Source organism: Hyla sarda, chromosome 1 (genome assembly GCF_029499605.1).
Source record: "Hyla sarda isolate aHylSar1 chromosome 1, aHylSar1.hap1, whole genome shotgun sequence".
Taxonomy (NCBI): Eukaryota; Metazoa; Chordata; class Amphibia; order Anura; family Hylidae; genus Hyla; species Hyla sarda.
In genome coordinates this window covers 559,060,107-559,085,667 of record NC_079189.1, presented here as the reverse complement: position 1 = coordinate 559,085,667, position 25,561 = coordinate 559,060,107, and the positions used below count along the sequence as shown (strand labels likewise).

The 25,561-nt window shown below is 46.0% G+C and overlaps 1 protein-coding gene across 3 annotated transcripts in view; it reads left to right on the top strand.

Annotated features, from left to right (window-relative positions):
- The window catches only part of DHX29 (DExH-box helicase 29), a 48,642-nt gene extending 40,785 nt beyond the window's left edge, over positions 1 to 7,857 (top strand). For all 3 annotated transcript variants that reach the window (XM_056542449.1, XM_056542458.1, XM_056542440.1), the window contains exons 23-28: positions 316 to 452; positions 3,406 to 3,496; positions 5,643 to 5,945; positions 6,079 to 6,210; positions 6,477 to 6,573; positions 7,594 to 7,857. In XM_056542449.1, coding sequence (XP_056398424.1) covers positions 316 to 452; positions 3,406 to 3,496; positions 5,643 to 5,945; positions 6,079 to 6,210; positions 6,477 to 6,573; positions 7,594 to 7,643 — 810 coding nt within the window. In that variant the 3' untranslated portion in view covers positions 7,644 to 7,857. The remainder of the gene's footprint in view (positions 1 to 315; positions 453 to 3,405; positions 3,497 to 5,642; positions 5,946 to 6,078; positions 6,211 to 6,476; positions 6,574 to 7,593) is intronic.
- Positions 7,858 to 25,561: the final 17,704 nt, after the last annotated feature.

The window sequence follows — 25,561 nt, the reverse complement described above, 5'->3', positions numbered from 1 at the left end:
CCACCTTACACATATGAAATGCCGGTCTGAATTAATTGCACCAATTGTAACATTGAGGATGTGCACATCTTTTATCGACTGTCTTTTCTGGCTTCCTGACTCCAGAGGCAGATTTAATATAAAATAATAATTGTCTATGAAGGACCATTTAGTGACGGTCGCCCTGCATTTCCTGCTGGCTTCAGCCATAGTTTGTTTCCACTGCCTGTTTTGTTTATCTCCCTCTGCGGAGGGATGGATGTGTCATTTGCTTACATTTTAAAATTTGGAAAACAGTGAGTTAATATAATAATAATAATTGTTCCTTTGTCACAGGCAACGCTGGCTGCTACCATGACTGAGAAGTCTCCATTCATGACACCTATTGGTAGAAAAGATGAAGCAGATCTGGCAAAATCCTCTATGGCTCTGGCAAACTCTGATCATTTGACCATTTTTAGCGCCTACATGGGGTAAGTTTTATGAACAGAAGGATCAGATTTATGTATTGGTATATGAGCCAGCAATGTCTCCCTATAGATTGGGTTTAACCCCTTAAGGACCAAGCACGTATGAGCACGTCCCTGCACCCTGGGTCTTAAGGACCAGGCATGTACTCATACGTCCGCGGGAATTTCGGTCCCCGGAGGTTTGCCCCCCCCCCCCCCCATGTGAACGTACAGGGTACATTCACACAGGCAGGTTTACAGTAAGTTTTCTGCTTCAAGTATGAGCTGCGGCAAATTTTTCGCCACAGCGCAAACTCCTAGCAGGAAACTCACTGTAAACCTCCGCCAGTGTGAATGTACCCTCAAAACACTACACTACGCTACACTAACACAAAATAAAGGGTAAAACACTACATATACACCCCCTTACACTGTCCCCCCAATAAAAATTGAAAACATATTGTACGGCAGTGTTTCCAAAACGGAGCCTCCAGCTGTTGCAAAACAACAACTCCCAGCATGTCTGGACAGCCACCGACTGTCCAGGCATGCTGGGAGTTTAGCAACAGCTGGAGGCACCCTGTTTGTGAATCACTGGCGTAGAATACCCCTATGTCCACCCCTATGCAATCCCTAATTTAGTCCTCAAATGCGCATGGCGCTCTCTCTCTTCGGAGCCCTGTCGTATTTCAAGGAAACAGTTTAGGGCCACATATGGGGTATCTCCGTACTCGGGAGAAATTACACTACAAATTTTGGGGGGCTTTTTCTCCTTTTACCCCTTATGAAAAGGAAAAGTTGGGGTCTACACCAGCCTGTTACTGTAAAAGAAAAATTTACACTAACATGCTGGTGTTGCCCCATACTTTTTATTTTCACAAGAGGTAAAAGGAAAAAAAGACCCCCAAAAACGCAATTTCTCCTGAGTACGGTAATACCCCAAATGTGGGCGCAAAATGCTCTGCGGGCGCACAACAAGGCTCAGGAGTGAGAGCGCACTATGTACATTTGAAGCCTAAATTGGTGATTTGCACAGGGGTGCAGCGGTTCTGACATAAATGCAAAGCCTTAACACCCCACAGGTGTTTGACAAATTTTCGTTAAAGTTGGATGGGAAAATGAAAAAAAAAATTTTTTTTCACTAAAATGCTGGTGTTACCCTAAATTTTTCATTTTCACAAGGGAAAATAGGGAAAAAGCCCCCCAAAATTTGTAACCTCATTTCTTCTGAGTAAGAAAATACTCCAAATGTGGATGTAAAGTGCTCGGTGGGCGAACTACAATGCTCAGAAGAGAGGGAGTGCCATTGGGATTTTGAAGAGAAAATGTGTCCTGAATTGAAGGCCACGTGTGTTTACAAAGCCCCCATAGTGCCAGAGCAATGGACCCCCCCAACATGTGACCCCATTTTGGAAACTACACCCCTCACGTAATGTAATAAGGGGTACAGTGAACATTTACACCCCACAGGTGTCTGACAGATTTTTGGAACAGTTTCCCATGAAAATGAAAAATTAAATTTTTCATTTGCTCAGCCCACTATTCCAAAGATCTGTCAAATGCCAGTAGGGTGTAAATACTCACTGAACCCCTTATTCAATTCTGTGAGGGGTCTAGTTTCCAAAATGGTATGCCATATGTTTTTTTTTTGCTGTTCTGGCAACATAGGGGCTTCCTAAATGCGGCATGGCCCCCGACCAAAATTTGCTCTCAAAAAGCCAAATATGACTCCTTCTCTTCTAAGCATTGTAGTTCGCCCGTAGTGCACTTCAGGTCAACTTATGGGGTACCTCCATACTCAGAAGAGATGGGGTTACAAATTTTGGGGGGTATTTTCTGCTGAACACTTTACATAGACATATGAGGTATGTGCTTACTCGAGAGAAATTGGGCTACAAATACAAGTATAAATTTTCTCCTTTTACCCCTTGTAAAAATTCAAAAATTGGGTCTACAAGAACATGTAAGTGTTGCTATTCCTGTGAAACACCTAAAAGGTTAAAACACTTACTGAATGTCATTTTGAATACTTTGGGGGGGGGTGCAGTTTTTATAATGGGGTCTTTTATGAGGTATTTCTAATATGAAGACCCTTTAAATCCACTTCAAACCTGAACTGGTCCCTGAAAAATAGTGAGTTTGAAAATTTTGTGGAAAATTGCTGCTGAACTTTGAAGCCCTCTGGTGTCTCCCAAAAGTAAAAACTTGTCAATTTTATGATGCAAACATAAAGTAGACATATTTATATGTGAATAAAAAATTTTTTATTTGAAATATCCATTTTCCTTACAAGCAGAGAGCTTCAAAGTTAGAAAAATGCAAAATTTACAATTTTTTTTCATCAAATTTGGGGATTTTTCACCAAGAAAGGATGCAAGTTACCACTAAAATTTACCACCATGTTAAAGTAGAATATGTCACGAATATGTCTCGGAATCAGAATGATAAGTAAAAGCATTCCAGAGTTATTAATGTTTAAAGTGACAGTGGTCAGATGTGCAAAAAACACTCTGGTCCTAAGCTGTTAAATGGCCTGGTCCTTAAGGGGTTAAAGACAATATATTGATTATGATGACTTCTTATTATTCTGGTCTTGTGGCTTTAGAGCACTCATTAATATATATATATATTAAAACTGTACTGAAAGAGAATCTGTTTTCTCTCATGAGCAGTGTCAGTGTGCAATATCTCAAAAATAAGAAGTTAAATTGCCAAAAAAAATGAGTGCATTCTCTATTAGTGTTTATATTCCACTTACAGACTGACAGGACAGAAGCAGATATTTTGTTATCTACATGAATGTTGAATTTTCACTTCTTTGCTTTATCTGATTGCATCCACCCATCTAAGTCGTGGCTCTGATGACAGAATTAATTAGGGAAATTCCCTTGTATGTTTATTTATCTATAGAAATGTGTTATCCTGATATACATCAGATAGACCTGTTTCTCACTAGGATTTCCCTTTGTCTTTGCAGGTGGAAGATGATCCGGGCAGAAGGTTATAACTCGGAGATGAGTTTCTGTAGAAAGAACTTTCTGAACAGAAAGTCACTTTTGACTATAGAGGTATTGAAATATTTTCCATTCTATACTTTGTTGAAAATTACAATATTTACTGAAAGTACTATAAAGGTTTAACATTTTGGGACAATTGAGTAAATGAATACAATTGAACTTGTTGTCTACGATATGTTATGTCTAGTTAGATAATAGTACAGCTGCGGACAGATATCACGGAGGATAGATTGCATATACAGGATTGTTATATAGTTATACGGAGCTCATAAGGGGCTAGACTAGAAAATTTGTTCATCATGAAGAAGACAAAGCATGAACTTGTGCATGTTTCATTGAGTGCTGTTCTCTTTAAAGTGTGCTTACATTTTCATACAACTTCTGAAATGTCATTGTGATCGCTGGGGGTCTGGCTGCTGAGACCCCCACGATCACTTGAATGATGGGACAGAAATGCTCCCTTGAGCGCTGTGTCCCTTTGTTTCTCCTCTGCATTATTTGGAAACCTATTATTAGAAGTTCAGATGCATCAAAAGTCTGTGAGAAAAGAGCACTTCTGTCCCTTCATTCTAGCGATCCACCGATCACAACTTCTGATATGTCTCTATGATATGCCAGAAGTTGTTTGAAAGTTTTGCTACACTTCAAAGATATCCTATTTATTCCTAGTAAGGCAACTTTTTAACAACACGGACACCTTTGCAATTACAGGAGACCATGCTTTGCCTTTTAAAATAGTGAAGACAATGTATAGTCAGTACCTCCTTTTTTGTGATTAAAGGCTTTCATTCCAGTCTTTTCTATGAGCGCGCCATTGTTGGCCATCAGGTAAGCATAGTACTCTCATAGTGCCAGAAAGTCATACAGATTTGAAAATTACTTTTATTAAAAATCTTCAAATCTTCCAGTAGGTATCAGCTGCTTTATGTCCTGGGGGAAGTGGTGTTGTCTTTCCAGTCAGATATGGTGCTTTTGCTGCCACCTCTGTCTGTGTCAGGAACTGTCCTGCGCAGGAGAGGTTTGCTATGGGGATTTTCCCATTCTCTGGGCAGTTTCTGACATGGACAGAAGTAGCAGCATGGCGCACTGTTACAAAGTGAAAACAGAAATCTTTGCTAATTTATTGAAAAGGAGAAATGAAATTATTGCAGTGACGCAAGTATTCAGAACTTCATTCACCATGAACATTAACAGAGTTGTCCCTTAGCCGCTCCTGTGTTGTCTTGGCTGTGTGCTTAGGGTTACTGTCTTGTTGGAAGGTGACCTTCTACCCAGCCTGAGGTCACTCTGGATCAGGTTTTCATTAAGAATATTTTTGTACTTTGCTCCATTCATTTTCCTGCAACCTTGACAAGTCTCCCAGTCCCAACTACTGAAAAACACCCCCTCAGCATGATGCAGCCACCACCATGCTTCACTGTAGGGATGGTAGAGAAACATATATAGTCCAGATTGGTGGAGGCTGGAGACCTTCTGGAAGTTTCTTCCATCTGCACTCAGGATCTTTCAGCCAAAGTGACCACTGGGTCACTTCTCTTACCAAGGCCCTTTTTACCCCAATTACTTAGTTTGGTGGGGCGGTCAGCTTTAGGAAAAGTCCTGGTTGTTCCAGGCTTCCTACATTTAAGAGGTTTATGAAGGCCACTGTAATCTTGGGAACATTCAGTGCAGGAGGAAAAAAAGTTATACCACTCTCCTGATCTGTTCCTCCACACATTCCTGCCTCTCATCTCTACTGGCAGTTCTTTCCCCCTCATAGCTTGGTTTGTGCTCTGATTTACGTTGTCAGCTGTGAGACATTATATAGACAGGGCTGTGTCTTCCCAAATCCTGTCCATCATCTGAATTTACCACTGGTGACTCCAACCAAAGGGTATAAACATCTCCCATATGATCAAGAGAAATGTGAGTAGCCAGCGCTAAATGTCAGCTGTTATAGCAAAGGGTCTAAATAGTTATGTGTGTGCTAAATTTTCTTTTTAATGAATGTCATAACTTTTTACATTCAAACTAAAGGATATTGAGTTCAGATTGATGAGGGAAGATTTTTTTGTGCAAACACAAGGCTGCAACAAAACAAAATGTGAAAAAAAGTGAAAGGGTTTGAAGACTGTCTGAATGTATTGCACATACAGCTATGGTAGAGGTCTATCTTGTAAGCTAAACATATTTCTATTTTTATTTGATTTTTTTCAAGGATGTGAAACAGGAGTTGATTCGGCTGGTAAGAGCAGCAGGCTTTGAGTGCTCCAAATCGAATGGTGTTCAGGGAACTGTAGACAAAAGAGGAAAAATGTCTGTAGAGGAGATGTCACTTGTTAAGGCCATTTTGACAGCTGGCCTATATGACAATGTCGGGAAGATCCTTTTTACAAAATCAGTGGACATCTCAGAGAAGTTGGTGTGCATGGTGGAAACAGCGCTAGGGAAAGCACAAGTGCACCCATCCTCTGTGAACCGGGACCTGCAGACCTATGGCTGGCTGCTCTACCAGGAGAAGGTGAGACGGATGTTCCTGTGTTGTCTATTAGCTCTCCTACATGTCTGAGCCATCCATAGCCTCTCACAGCATTACTAAAGGATACTCTTTCTGTTATACCCTTATACTATACCTTTCTTTGGATTTTCCACAGGTTAAATATTCCAAGGTCTACCTTAGAGAAACAACTCTGATCTCCCCTTTTCCAGTACTCTTGTTTGGTGGTGATATAGCTGTACAACATCGTGAGCGTCTGCTGACTGTAGATGACTGGATACAGTTTCAGGTATAATACTCGATTCAGGTCTCTGAGCAACACCCCTTGCAAATATGTACATACAATCAAGCACACAGCCATGCTATCTCTATAGACAAACAGTGGTGGTATGAGTGTGGGCCATATGGTGCTGTCATAAGATGCCACATGTCTAGAGGGATCAGTCACATCTGGCACCCTAAAAGATACAGATGCCTAGAAGGCCCTTGCTACCAGAATTCATAAGAACCTACTGTTAGAGGTCTGTAAAGTGTTTATTTTGTTTCCCTGCACAGGCTCCTGTGAAAATTGCTGTCATCTTTAAGGAATTGCGTGTTTTAATTGAATCTGTCCTAAAGAAAAAGCTACAAAACCCCAAAATGTCTCTTGAAGGTAATAAAACACTTACACTAAATATTCTATAAAGCGTCAGTGTCATTATTTATAAACTTTTTGACATGTCATCCAGACATGTCAAAAGTTTAGATCACTGGAGGCTTGCTGCGATTGTGATCGCTGACTTAAGTATGTGACAGTGGGCGCTTCACTCCCCTGCTGGTAGTCAAATCAGCCTCAGTCACTTCATTAGTCCATGTAGCCTATTAGTCGGCCAGTCAGACAGTAAAGCATGCTTAAGCTGGCTATTATTCATGTACGCGGTGAGACATGGTGCGATCCAAACTACAAATTTTTGTGAATTGCTAAAAGACTAAAGACATTTTTTGGCATATGCGATACAAGTCTGTTGGTTATAGGTCTACACCAAAGCAATTTTTGACTAGTAGGGTAAAATTATTTTAGAGTAGGGTAAAATCTTTATCCTCACCATCCCCAGGGGACGTTTATGCCTGCAGGGATGGTGAGAATGTGAACTTATAAACTGCTCCCTGTTGCGCCCCTAAGTAGCCCCCTGGGTGCAGAGCTCCACTCACCTAGTCCCGTGTCTTCGGTCAGCAGCGACGCCCCCTCGGCTTGATTGACGGGTCGTGTCATCGCTCTCCTCCATCTGTTCAGTAAGCAGAGCGATGATGCGACCTGTCAATCAAGCGGAGCGGGCGTTGCTACCGGCCAAAGACACATGACTAGGTAAGAGGAGCTCCCGCCCAGGGGACTACTTACGGGGCCGGCGGGGAACATCTTATAAGTTCATATGCTCACCATCCCTGGGGGGCAGGAGCGTGCCCCGGGGATGGTGAGGCTAAAGATTTTACCCTATATAACGCTTTGCTAAGGGTTATATAGGGTAAAACCTGATGATTGGTTCCCTTTAAATAGGGCTGAGCTTTAGTCCCAAACATAGCTCATAAACAAGAGTAGCATTTTAATAAATGTCAATGGATTCCCCCAAATCTGTGTTTTGTTTTTTTATCTGCATGTGGCAAGCCTTTTCATCCCTGTGCTTTGCTTTTGCAGATGATGAGATTTTGAGGATCATCAAGGAACTAATTAGAACAGAAAAGTGAAGCTCAGTGGATTCCAATCCCAAGGATTGCTGTACTAAGCTTGGCAGAGACATGGTCATTTAAATCCTGTGGAATTTCAGCTCTGCTGTGTATGACCAGTTTTCTTCCTCTTGTCAATGTTGCATGCAGCGTTGCAGAGAATGTTTTACTCGATTTTGTGCATTTGCTAGTGTTAACCATTTTAAGAGTTTGAAATAAAACGTACAGTGCCATATTTATGTGTTTGGTGTTGTGTTCCATATCTGCCGATACGGATGATTAATAAGGACACTGGTCTAGCAAGGTCTAAACTTGTAGGGCACACCGATTGTCTAAGTAATAGTCTTCCTTTAAAATGTTCTTTCTATTTTTTGTATCGACAAAATTTTACCACTAACATAAAGTAGAATATGTCACGAAAAAACAATCTCGGAATCAGAATGAAAGGTAAAAGCATCCCAGAGTTATTAATGCTTAAAGTGATAGTGGTCAGATGTGCAAAAAAACGCTCTGGTCCTACAGTGAAAAATGGCCTGGTCCTTAAGGGGGTTAAAGGGGGTTATCCAGGAAAAAACATTTTTTTTTATATATATATCAACTGGCTCCAGAAAGTTAAACAGATTTATAAATTACTTCTATTTAAAAAAAAATCTTAATCCTTTCAGTACTTATGAGCTGCTGAAGTTGAATTTTTTTTAAGTGCTCCCTGATGACACGTGTTTCGGGAACCGCCCAGTTTAGAAGCAAATCCCCACAGCAAGCCTCTTCTACTCTGTGCAGTTCCCGAGACACGCAGTGATGTCAGCAGAGAGCACTGTTGCCAGAGAGAAAACAATAACTCAACTTCAGCAGCTGATAATTATTGAAAGGATTAAGATTTTTTAATAGAAGTCATTTACAAATCTGTATAACTTTCTGGAGCCAGTTGATGTAAAAAAAAAGTTTTTTTTCCTGGAATACCCCTTTAAGGAACAGGCCAATTTTATTTTCGCATTTTTGTTTTTTCCTCCTCGCCTTCTAAAATCATAACTCTTTTATGTTTCCATCCACAGACCCATATGAGGGCTTGTTTTTTGCATCATCAATTTTACTTTGTAATGACATCACTTATTTTACCATAAAATGTACGGCGCAACCCAAAAAATATTATTTATGTGAAAAAATTTAAAAGAAAGCAGCAATTTAGCAAATTTTGGAAGTTTTTGTTTTTACGGTGTACACTACGGTAAAAATGACATGTTTTCTTTATTCTGTGGGTCAATGCGATTAAAATGATACCCATGATAAATGCTTTTCTATAATTTTACTGCTTAAAAAAATCTCAAACTATTTTAACAAAATTAGTATGTTTGAAATTGCCCTATTTTGACCACCTATAACTTTCTCATTTTTCCATATATGGGGCGGTATGAGGGCTAATTTTATGCACTGTGATCTGTAGTTTTTATCGGTACTACTTTTGCTTAGGTTTTACTTTTTATAAATTTTTTATAAATTATTTTTGGAATAAAATGTTGGATTTTTAAAAATTTTTTACCACCGTTCACCGTACGGGATAATTAACAATATATTTTGATCATTCAGACTTTTAGGCACACAGCAATACCAAATATGTTTATAAATTTTTTTTAACGCTTTTTGGGGGGTAAAATGGGAAAAACTGATGATTTACATTTTTATTGGGGGAAGGGATTTTTTCACTTTTTTTTTACACTTTAACCCCCTTAACGACCAAGGATGTATATTTACGTGACCCCATGTCATATCGGGTCGGTCCCGGCATGTAACTGAAGCCAGGACCCGGGGCTAATAGCGCACGGCAGCGATCGCGGTGCCGCGTGCTATTAACCCTTTAGATGCGACGTTCAAAGTTGAACACCGCGTCTAAAACAAAAGTAAAAGCTTCCCGGCTGCTCAGTGGGGCTGATTGGGACCACCGCAGTGAAAATGCGGTGTCCCAATCAGCTAGGACGCGAGCGGGGGTCCTCTTACCTTCCTCCGTCGCGTCCGTTCTGCGATTGATTGCTCCAAGCCTGAGATGCAGGCTTGAGCAATCGACCGCCGATAACACTGATCAATTCAAAGCTATGGCTTTGCAGTGAACAGTGTATAAGATCAGTGTGTGCAGTGTTATAGCCCCCTATGGGACCTATAACACTGCAAAAAAAAAAGTGTAAAAAAAAAAGTTAATGAATGTGATTTCCCTAATAAAAGTCCAAATCACCCCCCTTTTCCCATAAAAAAAGTAAATAAAAATAAATATAAACACATATGTGGTATCGCCGCGTGCGTAAATGTCCCAACTATAAAAATATATCATTAATTAAACCGCACGGTCACCCATGTCCACCCCCCCTGTCACCCATGTCCACCCTCCCCCTGTCACCCATGTCCACCCTCCCCCTGTCACCCATGTCCACCCTCCCCTGTCACCTATGTCCACCCTCCCTGTCACTTATGTCCACACCCCCCCCTGTCACCCATGTCACCTTCCTGTCACCCATGTCCACCCCCCCCCCGTCACTCATGTCCCCCCACCTATCATCCCCGTCACCCATGTCCACCCTCCTGTCATCCATGTCTGCCTTGTCCACTCCCCAGTCTACCCTGTCACCCATGTCCACCCCCCCAGTCACCCATGTCCACCCTCCCTGTCACCCATGTCCACCCTCCCTGTCACCCATGTCCACCCCCTCTCACACATGTCCCCCCACCTATCATCCCAGTCACCCATGTCCACCTCCCCTCTCACCCATGTCCACCCTCCTGTCAGCCATGTCTGCCTTGTCCATCCCCCGTCCATCCCTGTCACTCATGTTTACCCCCCGTAGTCTACCCTGTCACCCATGTCCACCCTCCTGTTCACCCATCTGTCCCTTTGTCACCCCAGTCCACCCCTCTCTGTCACTCCTGTCCCTCTTTTACCCCCATGTCCACCCCCCCTGTCACCCATGTCCACCCCCCCGTCACCCATTTTCAACCCCCCGTCACTCATGTCCACCCCCTATTCACCCCCTGTCACCCATGTCCACCCCCCCCTGTCACCCATGTCCAACCTTCCCTGTCACCCATGTCCACCCTTCCCTGTCACCCATGTCCACCCTTCCCTGTCACCCATGTCCACCCCCCCAGTCACCCATGTCACCCATGTTCACCTTCCTGTCACCCATGTCCACCCCCCATCACTCATGTCCACCCGCACTAACACATGTCCCCCCACCTATCATCCCCGTCACCCATGTCCACCCCCCCCTTTCACCCATGTCCACCCTCCTGTCATCCACGTCTGCCTTGTCCACTCCCCTGTCCATCCCTGTCACTCATGTTTATCCCCAAGTCTACCCCCGTAGTCTACTCCGTCACCCATGTCCACCCTCCTGTTCACCCATCTGTCCCTTTGTTACCCCAGTCCACCCCTCTGTCACTCCTGTCCCTCTTTTACCCCCTTGTCCACCCCTCTGACCCCCTGTCTCCCCTGTCCACCCTCCTGTCACCCATGTCCACCCCCTGTCCACCCCTCTGTCACCCCTATGCCCCCATCACCCATGTTCACTCTTCTACACCCATCTATCACCCTTGTACACCTCCCTACACCCCTCTGTACACTCCTCTACACCCCTCTGTCACCCATGTACACTTCTCTACAACCCTCTGTCATCCATGTACACTTCTCTACACCCCTCTGTCACCCATGTACACTTCTCTACACCCCTCTGTCACCCATGTACACTTCTCTACACCCCTCTGTCACCCATGTACACCCATCTGTCACCCATGTACACTCCTCTATACCCCTCTGTCACCCATGTACACTTCTGAACACCCCACTGTCATCCATGTACACTTCTCTACACCCCTCTGTCACCCATGTACACTCCTCTACACCCCTCTGTCACCCATGTACACCCATCTGTCACCCATGTACACTCCTCTATACCCCTCTGTCACCCATGTACACTTCCCAACACCCCTCTGTCACCCATGTACACTCCTCTACACCTCTCTGTCCACTCCTCTACAACCATCTGTCCACTCCTCTACACTCCTGTCACCCATGTACACTCCTCTACACCCCTTTGTACACTCCTCAACACCACTCAGTACATTCCTCTACACCCCTGTCACCCATGTACGCTCCTCTACACCCCTTTCACCCATGTATGCTCCTCTACACCCCTGTCACCCATGTACACTCTTCTGCACCCCTCTGTCCCCCAATTACACTCTTCTGCACCCCTCTGTCACCCATGTACACTCTTCTGCACCCCTCTGTCACCCATGTACACTCCTCTATACCCCTCTGTCACCCATGTACACTCCTTTATACCCCTTTGTCACCCATGCACACTCCTCTACACCCCTCTGTCACCCATGTACACCCATCTGTCACCCATGTACACTCCTCTATACCCCTCTGTCACTCATGTACACTCCTCTATACCCTCTGTCACCCATGTACACTCCTCTATACCCTCTGTCACCCATGTACGCTCCTCTATACCCCTCTGTCACCCATGTACACCCATCTATCACCCATGTACACTCCTCTACACCCATCTGTCACCCATGTACACTCCTCTACACCCCTCTGTCACCCATGTACACTCCTTTACACCCCTCTGTCACCCATGTACACTCCTCTACACCCCTGTCACCCATGTACACTCCTCTACACCCATCTGTCACCCATGTACACTCCTCTACACCCCTCTGTCACCCATGTACACCCATCTGTCACCCATGTACACTCCTACACCCCTCTGTCACCCATGTACACCCCTCTATCACCCATGTACACTCCTCTATACTCCTCTGTCACACATGTACACTCCTCTGTCACCCATGTACACTCCTCTACACCCCTCTGTCACCCATGTACACCCCTCTATCACCCATGTACACTCCGCTACACCCCTCTGTCACCCATGTACACCCATCTGTCACCCATGTACACTCCTCTATACCCTTCTGTCACACATATACACTCCTCTGTACCCCTCTGTCACCCATGTACACTCCTCTGCACCCCTCTGTACACTCCTCTACACCCCTCTGTCACCCATGTACACTCCTCTACACCCCTCTGTCACCCATGTACACTCCTCTACACCCCTGTGTCAACCACGTACACTCCTCTACACCCCTCTGTCACCCATGTACACCCATCTGTCACCCATGTACACTCCTCTACACCCCTCTGTCACCCATGTACACTACTCTATACCCCTCTGTCACTCATGTACACTCCTCTACACCCATCTGTCTACTTCTCTACACCCTTGTCACCCATGTACGCTCCTATACACCCCTTTGTACATTCCTCTACACCCCTTTCACCCATGTATGCTCCTCTACACCCGTCACCCATGTACGCTCCTCTACACCCCTGTCACCCATGTATGCTCCTCTACACCCCTGTCACCCATGTACACTCTTCTGCACCCCTCTGTCACCCATGTACACTCCTCTACACCCCTCTGTCACCCATGTACACCCATCTGTCACCCATGTACACTCCTCTACACCCCTCTGTCACCCATGTACACCCATCTGTCACCCATGTACACTCCTCTACACCCCTCTGTCACCCATGTACACCCATCTGTCACTCATGTACACTCCTCTATACCCCTCTGTCACTCATGTACAGTCTTCTATACCCCTCTGTCACCCATGTACACTCCTCTACACCCATCTGTCACCCATGTACACCCATCTGTCACCCATGTACAGTGACCCCCCGACCTACGATGGCCCCGACATATGATGAAATCGACATACGATGGCCTCTCAGAGGCCATCGCATGTCGATGTCAGCATCGACATACGATGCTTTTTAATGTCGGGGCCATCGCATTAAGTGCTATCCAGCAGCGCCAAATGCTTAAGCTGCTGCCGGTTAGCAGCTTAATGTTCCCCGCGTGGTGCGGTAAGTATTACTTACCCCTCCACGATGCTCCAAGGTGCCCTCCGGGTCCAGCGCTGGTCTTCCGGTGTCTTCTCGGCCCTCTCCGATGACATCAATATGCTGCTGCGCACGCCATCCAATAGGAATGGCATACGCTGCGGCGTAATGACGTCGCTACACAGGCCCAGTAAGGCCTTGCGGAAGACAGAAGAGGACCGGAGAAGACAGAAGAGGACCGGAGAAGACAGAAGAGGACCGGAGAAGACAGAGGAGAGCCCAGCGGAGGCCCAGGATCACCATCGGGAGAGGCGGGGACACCGGGGACAGGTGAGTACAGCTTCCTATACTTTACATTGCACGGATCCCTCAACATACGATGGATTCGACAAACGATGGCTCGTTTGGAACGAATTACCATCGTATGTTGAGGGACCACATTACACTCCTCTACACCCGTCAGTCACCCATGTACACCCATCTGTCACCCATGTAAACTCCTCTACACCCCTGTCATTCATGTACACTCCTCTATACCCCCCTGTCACCCATGTACGCCCCTCTACACCCCTGTCACCCATGTACACTCCTCTACACCCCTCTGTACACTCCTCTACACCCCTCTAAACCCCTCTGTCACCCATGTCCACCCATCTGTCACCCATGTCCACTCTTCTACACCCCTCTGTCACCCATGTAAAAAAAAAGAAAAAAAAGTTTGGCGCCTAATAGGTTTGTTTTGCAGGTTTACAGGTGAAGAATTGTGTGTGGAAGAAATCGTGATGATGTCCCAGACCAGATGGAGAAGAGAAGGCAACGATGCAAATTAGTGAAGACGTCATTGGTGAGTTGCTGTGTAAAGCAGCACTTTAAACTACATAAATAGATATAGTGCATTGCGTTTTTTACCGTTTTTCCTTTTTTTTTTTCTTGCTTGTCAACCTCGGTAGCGGTGCCCCGAGGAAAAATTTTTTTCCGAGGTGTGCCCCGACCAGAAAAAGGTTGGGAAACACTGGTCTACAACACCAGCAGGTGGGTACTTTTGGCTGGCCTTTCACAGTATCTAGGCCCTTAATACTTTAACAGGAATAAAATAGTACACCACTTTAATGTACGCACAGGTTACACTAATTAGAGGACAATACGCTTTTAGTGCTCTGCTCACCCTAACTGGCTGGCTACTATCAGCTTTTCAGTTGTTGTACTCACCAGTGCTGCAGCACACAGTCGCTGTGTACTACACCCAAAATTGCACTCTCTCTTTCAATCTCACTCCCTTCCCTATTAGTGCTTCTAGGTTGGATTTGGGCTTGAGGTGAATCGCTGCTGTAAAAATGTTTTTCTGTTCAACACAAACTGCTGTCTATCCTTCTCTCTCTCTGCAATAAAAGACTGAAGTGACTGGCCGCGAGATGGCTGCCGATTATATAGGGCTGTGACATCACAGGGGTGGCTGACTGCTGATAGGCTGCATGCGATTCAGGGTCATCCCGCCGACCCTTGTTCCCGCCTTCCCAGGATTCCTTGCCCTACATCCTTACATGTGGATCTGCCATTTTAGATGCCCTGGAGCCTGGACCACACTAAATGGAGTTTAGTGAAGCGATTTGCGCAATCAAATTGCGGTGATATTCGCATTCACTGCGAATCAAATTTTTCCTGAAATTCGTAATTCGATTTGTCAGATTCGATTCGCTCATCCCTAGTTAGAACCGATATCTGCCCCAAGGATGGGTGCGGTGGGAGAGAAAGAACTGTGCCTACACAAGAAACATCTGGAAAACTATGGGCCCTTTCGTTAAGGAACTTACGGGAGTTAAAATTTTAAGTATTGAAATTGTTCTTTTCGGTCTTGGTGCGGTTGGTGTAGTTAAATCGAGGGTCCTATGGTTCATTGTAGCCTGCCTGAAGGAGGTTTTATGGGACTTAAGGAACATTTTAGTCTTCAAAAACACTACAACACCATAAAGAATGCATTAAACGTGTCTTAGCTAAAATATATATATATATATTTGTTAACAATGGGATGGACACCGACACGGCTTTGACAATGCTGAAGGAATCTGGAAGACGAAGAAGTGGAAAGATCTGGTTACTTCTTAAATAGATAAAACCCTGGGGTATTTTTTCTTATTTAACTCCAGGCTGCACACCCACATACAAAAATATATAATATTTCAAGAAGAAGAAAAAAAAAAAAGAGTTTGAGAATAAGAAACCAAAGTGATGAGTTGCACTGAACGGTTTTTGAACGTCTATTCATTTAGCGTTTCATAAAAAAAAAAAAAATTCCATCTATAAATTCCATAAAAAATTCCATCATGTGGACATGTTACTCAGGTGTAGTAATAATATACGAGACATCAAAATTCCATCTAAAATTCCATCACGTGGACTTGTCCCCCGTAACTTTACCACCAATCATTTCCACCAAAATTCCATCTAACGGCAGAATGCAAATACTGTGGCGACCGAGTCCCCTGTCCACACACTGCAAACTGCTCAGATCCAGCCCGTAGCATCCATGATGTCGGGCCTGAAGAAAATCTATCTACAGACTTTATGTTGGAGTTGGAATTTCACGCCACAGCCCAGAACTTACTACTGGAACAAATACAACAGCGGCAACTTTAGAGATAAAGACCAAGAGCCAAGAGATCTGTAACGCCGAGCCCTCCAGGTCCCGCTGCTTCCCCGGAGCGCTGGCGGCGTTACTCTGCTTGCAGCGCTCCGGTCGGCGCTGCTGACCGAGAGCGCTGCTACCCTGTCACCGGAGGGGATGCGATCCGTGGGACGGGTCGTGCCCACTCACGGATCGCATCCCATGTCTCTTCTCACCTGCTCCGTCCTTCCTCTGTCCCGTCCCGGCACACGCGGCCCTGCTCTCTAGGGCGCGCGCGCCGGCTCTCTGAAATTTAAAGGGCCAGTGCACCACTAATTGGTGCCTGGCCCAATCTAGTCCAATCACTGTTTTCCCTATAAAACATCACTTCCCCTTCCTGTCCCTGCCGGATCTTGTTGCCTAGTGCCTAGTGAAAGTGTTCCAGTGTGTCCTTGCCTGTGTTTCCAGAATCTCTGCTGTTGCCCCTGACTACGAACCTTGCCGCCTTCCCTGACCTTTCTGCTACGTCTGACCTTGCCTTGCCTTTTGTACCGCGCCATCTCAGCCGCTAGAGAGGTTGAGTCGCTACCGGGTGGAACGACCTGGGGGTTACCTGCCGCAGCAAGTCCATCCCGCTTTGCGGCAGGCTCTGGTGAATACCAGTAACCCCTTAGACTCCGTTCCCCTGGTACGGCCCACGCCATCACCTCTCTGGTACAGAGGATCCACTTCCAGTGTCCTCACCCTCCGCCAACCCGGATCCTGACAGTAGATCTGCCCATGGATTCCGCTGAGGTGCCGCTACCTAGCCTTGGAGACCTTACCTCCGTTGTGGCCCAACAGTCTCAACAGGTAGTCCAACAAGGACATCAGTTGTCACAACTGACTGCAATGGTTCAGCAACTTCTGCCTCTACAGCCATCTTCTCCGCCAGTTCCTCAACTGCAAGTTGCCGCTTCCAGCACCAGAGTCCGTCTTTCTCTTCCGGATAAGTTTGATGGGGACTCTAAGTTGTGCCGTGGCTTCCTGACCCATTGTTCTCTGCACTTGGAGCTGTTGGCTGACCAATTTCCCACGGAACAGTCAAAGGTGGCATTTGTGGTCATCTTATTCTCTGGAAAGGCGTTGTCTTGGGCCACTCCGCTTTGGGACCGCAACGATCCTGCCACCGCTTCAGTCCAGACCTTCTTCTCAGAAATATGCTCTGTCTTTGAAGAACCAGCCCGGGTTTCTTCAGCCGAGACTGCTTTGTTGAATCTTGTTCAAGGAAACTCTACTGTGGGCGATTACGCCATTCAGTTCCGGACTCTTGCCTCAGAATTAGCGTGGAATAATGAGGCTCTCTGCGCGACCTTCAAGAAACGTTTATCCAGCCACATCAAAGATGTTCTGGCCGCACGAGAGATACCCTCAACCCTGTCTGAACTAATCCATTTGGCCACCCGCATTGATATGCGTTTTTCAGAAAGGCGACAGGAGCTACGCCAAGAAAAGGATCTTGTTCACACCAGGCGTTTTCCCCGCCCAACATCTCTCTTCCAGCATCTGTTGCAACCTGTGACTGTGCCTTCCGCCGAGGAGGCTATGCAAGTGGATCGGTCTCGCCTGACCCAGCTTGAGAGGACTCGCCGCAGGAAAGAGAACCTTTGCCTTTACTGTGAGAGCTCCGAGCATTTCCTGAAAGACTGTCCTATTCGTCCTCGCCATCTGGGAAGACGCACGCACCTAGTAAACGTGGGAGAGGCGTTACTGGGTGTGGATTCTACCTCTCCACACTTAACTATTTCTGTACGGATTTCTTTGCCTGCTAAATCTGCCTTTTTTTTCCATGGCCTTTCTGGACTCTGGTTCAACAGGTAACTTCATTGAGGCCTCATTAGTCAATAGATTCAACATCCCTGTGACCCGTCTCGACAAGCCTCTCTTCATTTCTTCTGTGAACGGACAGAATCTGGACTGTACCGTGTGCTATCGCACAGTGCCCTTGCGCATGAACGTAGGTGTCCTCCATCATGAGGAGACTGAATTTTTTGTGCTTCCCAACTGTACTTCTGAAGTTCTACTAGGCTTGCCTTGGCTCCAGCTCCACTCTCCTACTCTCGACTGGTCTTCTGGGGACATTAGAAGTTGGGGTCCTACCTGTCACCAGCGATGCTTTAAGACCTTACCCATCAGTCAAGTAACCGTCGCTTCTTCTCTGCCAGGCCTGCCTAAGGCCTACCAGGACTTTTCCGATGTTTTTTGTAAAAAGCAAGCAGAGGTCTTACCACCACACAGACCCTTTGACTGCCCTATTGACTTGCTTCCTGGTACTTCTCCACCTCGTGGAAGGATTTCTCCTCTCTCTGCCCCAGAGACCCAAGACCCAAGTCTGAGTATGTTCAAGAAAATCAAAAAAAAGGATTTATCTTGTCTCCTGCTGGAGCAGGGTTCTTCTTCGTTGCTAAGAAAGATGGAACCCTACGTCCATGCATCGATTACCGCGGTTTAAATAAAATTACCGTTAAGAACCGTTATCCACTCCCCCTTATCTCTGAACTGTTTGACCGTCTGCGGGGAGCAAAAATTTTTACCAAACTCGATCTAAGAGAGGCTTATAATCTTATCCGTATACGTGAAGGAGACGAGTGGAAAACTGCATTCAACACCCGTGACGGACATTTTGAGTATCTTGTCATGCCTTTCGGCCTTTGCAACGCCCCAGCAGTTTTCCAGGACTTTTTCAATTACATTTTTCGTGACATGCTATATACCTGTGTAGTAGTCTACCTGGATGACATTCTTATTTTTTCTTCTAACCCTGAGGAACATCGCCTCCATGTCCGTCAGGTGTTACAGCGCCTACGCAAAAATCACCTTTATGCTAAGATTGAAAAGTGTCTCTTTGAACGCAGTAACCTTTCTTGGTTTACATTGTGTCCAGCCAAGGCCTTCACATGGATCCTGACAAACTCTCTGCGGTTCTGGATTGGCCACGCCCCTCTGGATTGCGAGCTATCCAACGCTTCCTCGGGTTCGCTAACTACTATCGTCAATTTATTCCCCACTTCTCCACCATCGTTGCACCTATTGTAGCATTGACCAAAAAAGACGCAAACCCGAGGTTGTCGCCACCAATGGCGGAGGAGGCCTTTAATCTGCTCAAGGCTGCCTTCGCTTCTGCACCTGTTCTGTCCAGGCCTGACCCCTCAAAGCCTTTTATCCTTGAAGTAGATGCTTCTTCTGTCGGTGCCGTGCCGTTTTAACTCAAAAGACCACTACTGGGAAAAATGTGGCTTTTTCTCCAAGACCTTCTCTTCTGCAGAAAAAAATTATTCAATTGGAGATTGTGAGCTTTTGGCTATTAAATTGGCACTTGAGGAGTGGAGACATCTTTTAGAGGGGTCCCTGCATCCCATCATCATCGGACCATAAAAATGTATCGTATCTCCAGACTGCCCAGCGATTAAATCCTTGCCAAGCTAGATGGACATTGTTTTTTGCCCGCTTCAATTTTGAAATTCATTTTCGTCCAGCTGACAAGAACGTCAGAGCTGACGCACTATCACGTTCCACCAATGTTTCCGAATCTGAAGCCCCTCCATAGCACATCATACCTCCTGAGTGTCTCATCTCCTCTGCTCCAACTACTCTTGTGCAAGTTCCTCCGGGGAAGACTTTTGTACTTCCACGCCTTCGCCTCAAGATTCTTAAATGGGGTCACTCTTCTCTTTTGGCTGGACATGCTGGTGTCAAGAAGTCGGAGCAGTTGATTTCCAGACACTATTGGTGGCCCTCCTTGCAGAAGGATGTGACTGATTTTGTTCGGGCTTGTACTACCTGTGCCCGTGACAAGACTCCTCGCCAGAAGCCGGCTGGTCTCCTCCTTCCTTTACCTGCACCTGAACAGCCCTGGTCCCATATTGCTATGGACTTCATCACCGATCTGCCACCATCCCGCAATAATACAGTCATCTGGGTGGTCGTTGATCGTTTTTCTAAAATGGCTCATTTTGTTCCTCTGCCGGGTCTTCCTTCTGCGCCACAATTGGCGAAACAATTTTTCTTCATATTTTTTGCTTCCACGGGCTTCCCACGCACATCGTCTCAGACAGAGGTGTCCAGTTTATTTCTAAATTTTGGAGGGCACTCTGCAGTCAATTCAAAATCAAACTACATTTTTCTTCTGCTTACCACCCTCAATCCAACGGTCAAGTGGAAAGAGTAAATCAGATACTTGGTGACTACCTGCGACATTTTGTCTCCTCTCGCCAAGACGACTGGGTGGACCTCCTGCCCTGGGCTGAATTTTCGTACAATTTTGAAAACTCTGAGTCTTCTTCCAAGTCCCCATTTTTTGTGGTGTACGGCCGTCACCCGCTCCCCCCCTCCCCATCCCCACTTCCTCTGGGGTTCCTGCGGTGGATGAATTGCCGTGGATGAAGATTTTTCTTCCATTTGGCGTGAGACTCAAAAGTCGCTTCTACTGGCCTTATCTCGAATGAAGGCGCATGCTGATAAAAAGAGAAGGGTTCCTCTGGTATTTTCCCCTGGTGACAAGGTATGGCTTTCTGCTAAGTACATTCAATTCCGTGTACCCAGTTACAAGTTGGGCCCCCGATTTTTGGGGCCTTTCAAAGTAAAAAAACAAATCAACCCTGTCTCTTACCAACTTCATCTGCCCTCCTCTCTCCGTATTCCAACTCTTTCCATGTCTCTCTACTCAAACCTGTTGTTCTTAACCGCTATTCTCCCAAAGCCACTCTTCCTGCTTATGTCTCTGGATCCTCTGATATCTTCTCTGTGAAAGAGATCCTCGCCTCCAGGGTTGTCCGAGGTAAAAGATTTTTTCTTGTTGATTGGGAGAATTGTGGCCCCGAAGAGAGGACTTGGGAACCCGAGGTCAATATCCTTGACAAGGAACTCATTCGTAAATTTCTGGGTTCCAAAAAGAAGGGGAGACCCAAGGGGGGGGGGTTACTGTAACGCCGAGCGCTCCGGGTCCCGCTGCTTCCCCGGAGCGCTGCCGGCCTTACTCTGCTTGCAGCGCTCCGGTCGGCGCTGCTGACCGAGGGCGCTGCTACCCTGTCACTGGAGGTGATGCGATCCGCGGGACAGGACGTGCCCGCTCACGGATCGCATCCCATGTCTCTTCTCACCTGCTCCGTCCTTCCTCTGTCCCGTCCCGGCGCGCGCGGCCCTGCTCTCTAGGGCGCGCGCGCGCCGGCTCTCTGAAATTTAAAGGGCCAGTGCACCACTAATTGGTGCCTGGCCCAATCTAGTCCAATCACTGTTTTCCCAATAAAACATCACTTCCCTTCCTGTCCCTGCCGGATCTTGTTAACATCACTTCCCTTCCTGTCCCTGCCGGATCTTGTTGCCTAGTGTTTCCAGAATCTCTTCTGTTGCCCCTGACTACGAACCTTGCCGTCTGCCCTGACCTTTCTGCTACGTCTGACCTTGCCTTGCCTTGTCCTTTTGTACCGCGCCATCTCAGCCGCCAGAGAGGTTGAGTCGCTACCGGGTGGAACAACCTGGGGGTTACCTGCCGCAGCAAGTCCATCCCGCTTTGCGGCAGGCTCTGGTGAATACCAGTAACCCCTTAGACTCCGTTCCCCTGGTACGGCCCACACCATCACCTCTTTGGTACAGAGGATCCACTTCCAGAGTCATTACCCTCCGCCAACCCGGATCCTGACAAGATCCAACGGTACCAACCTCTCTCCAAAATAACAAGAAGGAGAAAGAACAGATTATTACATTCTTATAATAAATATTAATTAATATAATAAAATTATGCAAACCTCCTTTTTTTCTTTGTACCATAGTTCTAAACTCTTTAGATGTATAGGAATATGTGCATCTTAATTTTTATTGGGGCTGCACAATATATAGCAATCACATCGTGAATTTAGCGTTTTGCTAAATTTTGCGATGGTGCTGGATGGAGAAACAGTGAGCTGCATGCTGGAGGGGGCTGTACAGCACAGGAGCCGACAAGCACGTGAAACACAGAATCTAAGTCTTGCTGCGACAGGCTGGCCTCCCCTGCGGTTCAGCCCGACCCCTCCAGCGAGTGTCTCCCTGTTTCTCCTCCCAGCAGTGCCGCTATAGCGCTCATATGGATATTCCTTTTACATCTTATCCAATTTAGGCATAACCTGCCTTGTATTTTGTCATACATGCTGCCTTTGTTTTTGAATTAATTTGGCAAGTAGAGCCACATAATTAATCATCAATTTCAATTCTAGGTTTGTGAAGGTAACACCTCCTGTACACTTTCATTTAACCGCTTTATCTCTGCTCAGCCTCTCAAAGCTGCTGCCCCAGAGAAAGGAAAACATTGCTTTGTTCAGCTTTTTGGATCAATGTGTAGTGGGTAGGAAGACTTTAGCAATGTATAAGATAATTGGAAGTATGACATACTGTAACAGAAAAGTGCTGAACCCAAACTTTTCTCAAATCTCTCCAAATGATTTGGTGTGCTAAAGCATTAAGGCATTCCCGTATTTTTATTTTTTTTTATTATTATTATTTGTCTGTGCTACAGGGCTGTAAAGTTAGTGTAGTTCATAACATAGTGTCTGTACCTGTGTTTCATGGTGGTCCCTCAATTCTTATGTGATCTTTGCCCCGATGTTCATTTTTAACAACATTCAAAATGAGTGTCATCTCTGGCTTTCCCAGGTTGCAGTGCGGCCTGAGACATTACATCACTAGTCAGATGTTGAAAGGGAGCGTGTCTGCTTCAATGGGTGGAGCGACTGCTGGCTGGGGGGAGATCATTCTCCACAGGGCTGCATTGTACTGTACTGCAATGGGTAAGAGGAAGAAAAGTGACCTCACACTAACAAACAAGGGATCCTGGGACTTGCAGTTGGAGAGAGGGAACTCCCACAGGAAATAGCCATTTCACAAAAAGAAAGCAGCAGTGTCAGGCTGGGTTCCCATTACGTTTTCCCCCATACGGGAGTGCATACGGCAGGGGAGAGCTAAAAACTTGCGCTCCCGTATGTAATTCATTTCAATGAGCCATGGTCGACCACGGTTTTTGGCTGCGGGGAAAAAGCGCATACGGGGCAAAAATTAGCCGACCGGACCGAACGTTTCACTGCGGTCGGCTCATTGAAATGAATTACATACAGAAGTGCATAGAAAGGCATACAAGGTTTTAGCTCTCCCCTGCCGTATGTGCTCCCGTATGGGGGAAAACGTAATGGGAACCCAGCCTTATGATGGAACTACAACAACACCATTTAGTCCAAGACAAGCTCAGAGCCTTCATAACCATGTTCATTACTGTCTGGCAGGTAAGTACTAAAGTCACCTTATGGTGGATAAACCCTTTAAGGATTCCCTCCATTGGAACTAGGCTAACCCAGAAAAACAACCGCATATCATAATCCCTCCTCCACCAAACTTTACAGCTGGCACAATGCATTTAGGCAGGTAACATTCTCCTGGTACAGTAACCCCCCGACCTACGATGGCCCTGACATATGATAAAATCGACATACAATGGCCTCTCAGACGCCATCGCATGTCGATGTCAGCATCGACATACGATGCTTTTATATGTCGGGGCCATCGCATTAACTGCTATCTGACAGATATCTGTCGGATAGCAGTTTAAGCATCCCTGCAGGTTCGCTTACCTATTCCCGCTGCTCCGGGTCCACTTTGCGATCCTCCGGTGTCTTGCGCATCTTCTCCAGGGTCCGGGCCTTGCTTTCCAGCGTCGTTATTACTTCACTACGCACGCCGCGCTGGCGCAGCAGCTTAATAACGTCACCAGAAAGCGAGGCCCGGACCCTGCAGAAGATGCGCAAGACACCGGAGGATCGCGAAGAAGATACCGGAGCAGCGGGACAGCATCGGGAGCCCTTGGAACAGCAGCGGGAGCGGTGAGGACCTGGTGCGGAGCGGCGGGGACAGGTAAGTACAGCTTCCTATACTTTACATTGCACGAATACCTCAACATACGATGGATTCGACAAACGATGGGTCGTTTGGAACGAATTACCATCGTATGTTGAGGGACCACTGTATTTGCCAACCCCATACTTGTCCTTTAGATAGAGAAGTGTGGTCCGTCACTCCATAGAACATGTTATGCTTGTAAACACATGCCATGAAACTCCTGGTGGGGCACAGTTTTTGTACTGATTTTAATTCCAGATGAGGTTTGGTCCCTGGTATCAGCGAGCTCTCTATCATTCTTTCACTAATGTTTGTAAAGGCGACTGCATTGGTAGGTGCCTGATTTTATACACCTGTGGCAATGGGACTGAATGAAACACGTGAAGTCAATGATAAAGACATGTGTCCAAATACTTCTAGTGTATTTAATGTACCTAATCTGTGCCAAATGATCTAGTTAACTCAAATCCAGTGAAGCCAGCCATTAGAAAAGTCCTGTGTTTTCCAACCAGGGTGCCTCCAGCTGTTGCAAAACTACAACTCCCAACATGCCCGGACAGCCGAAGGCTGTCCGGGCATGCTGAGAGTTGTAGTTTTGCAACAGCTGGAGGCACTCTGGTTGGGAAACACTGGGCCATAGTGATTACTGTAATATATAAAACTTTTTCTTGATAACAAAATCATTACTAAAATTGGACACTAGGTGGCACTGCAGGATTGGAAAAGGACTACCACTAGAGATGAGCGAACTTACAGTAAATTCGATTCGTCACGAACTTCTCGGCTCGGCGGTTGCTAACTTTTCCTGCATAAATTAGTTCAGCTTTCCGGTCCTCTGGTGGGCTGGGAAAGGTGGATACAGTCCTAGGAAAGAGTCTCCTATGACTGTATCCACCTTTTCCAGTCCACCAGAGCACCGGAAAGCTGAACTAATTTATGCAGGAAAAGTCATCAACTGCCGAGCCGAGAAGTTCGTGACGAATCGAATTTACTGTAAGTTCGCTCATCTCTGACTACCACTAAACAGAAGCTGATCGTTCACCTGTAACAAGACTAATATTATGTTGCACATATTCAGCAATACTTCATAATTATGAAACAGAGAAAAACAATAAAAGTGCTTAAAGTAAATGAAAAACAAATGAGACCAAAGAGACGAAGGGATCATGAACATCTTTGGTCAGAAAACTAGAAGTCGTGTCAGTTATAGTTTCAAAACTGACATAAATCCAGGGACGCAGGCTAGATACAGAGAAGCAAAATTCAGAGCTGATTTCTTTCAAAAACAACACCCCACCTGTCCTCAGGTTGTGTGTGGTATTGCAGCTCAGTTCTATTAAAGTAAATGCTGCTAAGTTTTTTTTTTTTTTTTTTTTTAAGAGCTGAGGAACATGCTCTCAATCACCCAAAAGTGCAAATGTGGACACTACCAAAATGTGCACAAAGGATGCAAGACCATCGCAAGCCCTTGTAACAGAGACAGAATTCCAGCTCACCTCCCCCTGTTCACAGTGCGCGGACCGGTGCCCGGCA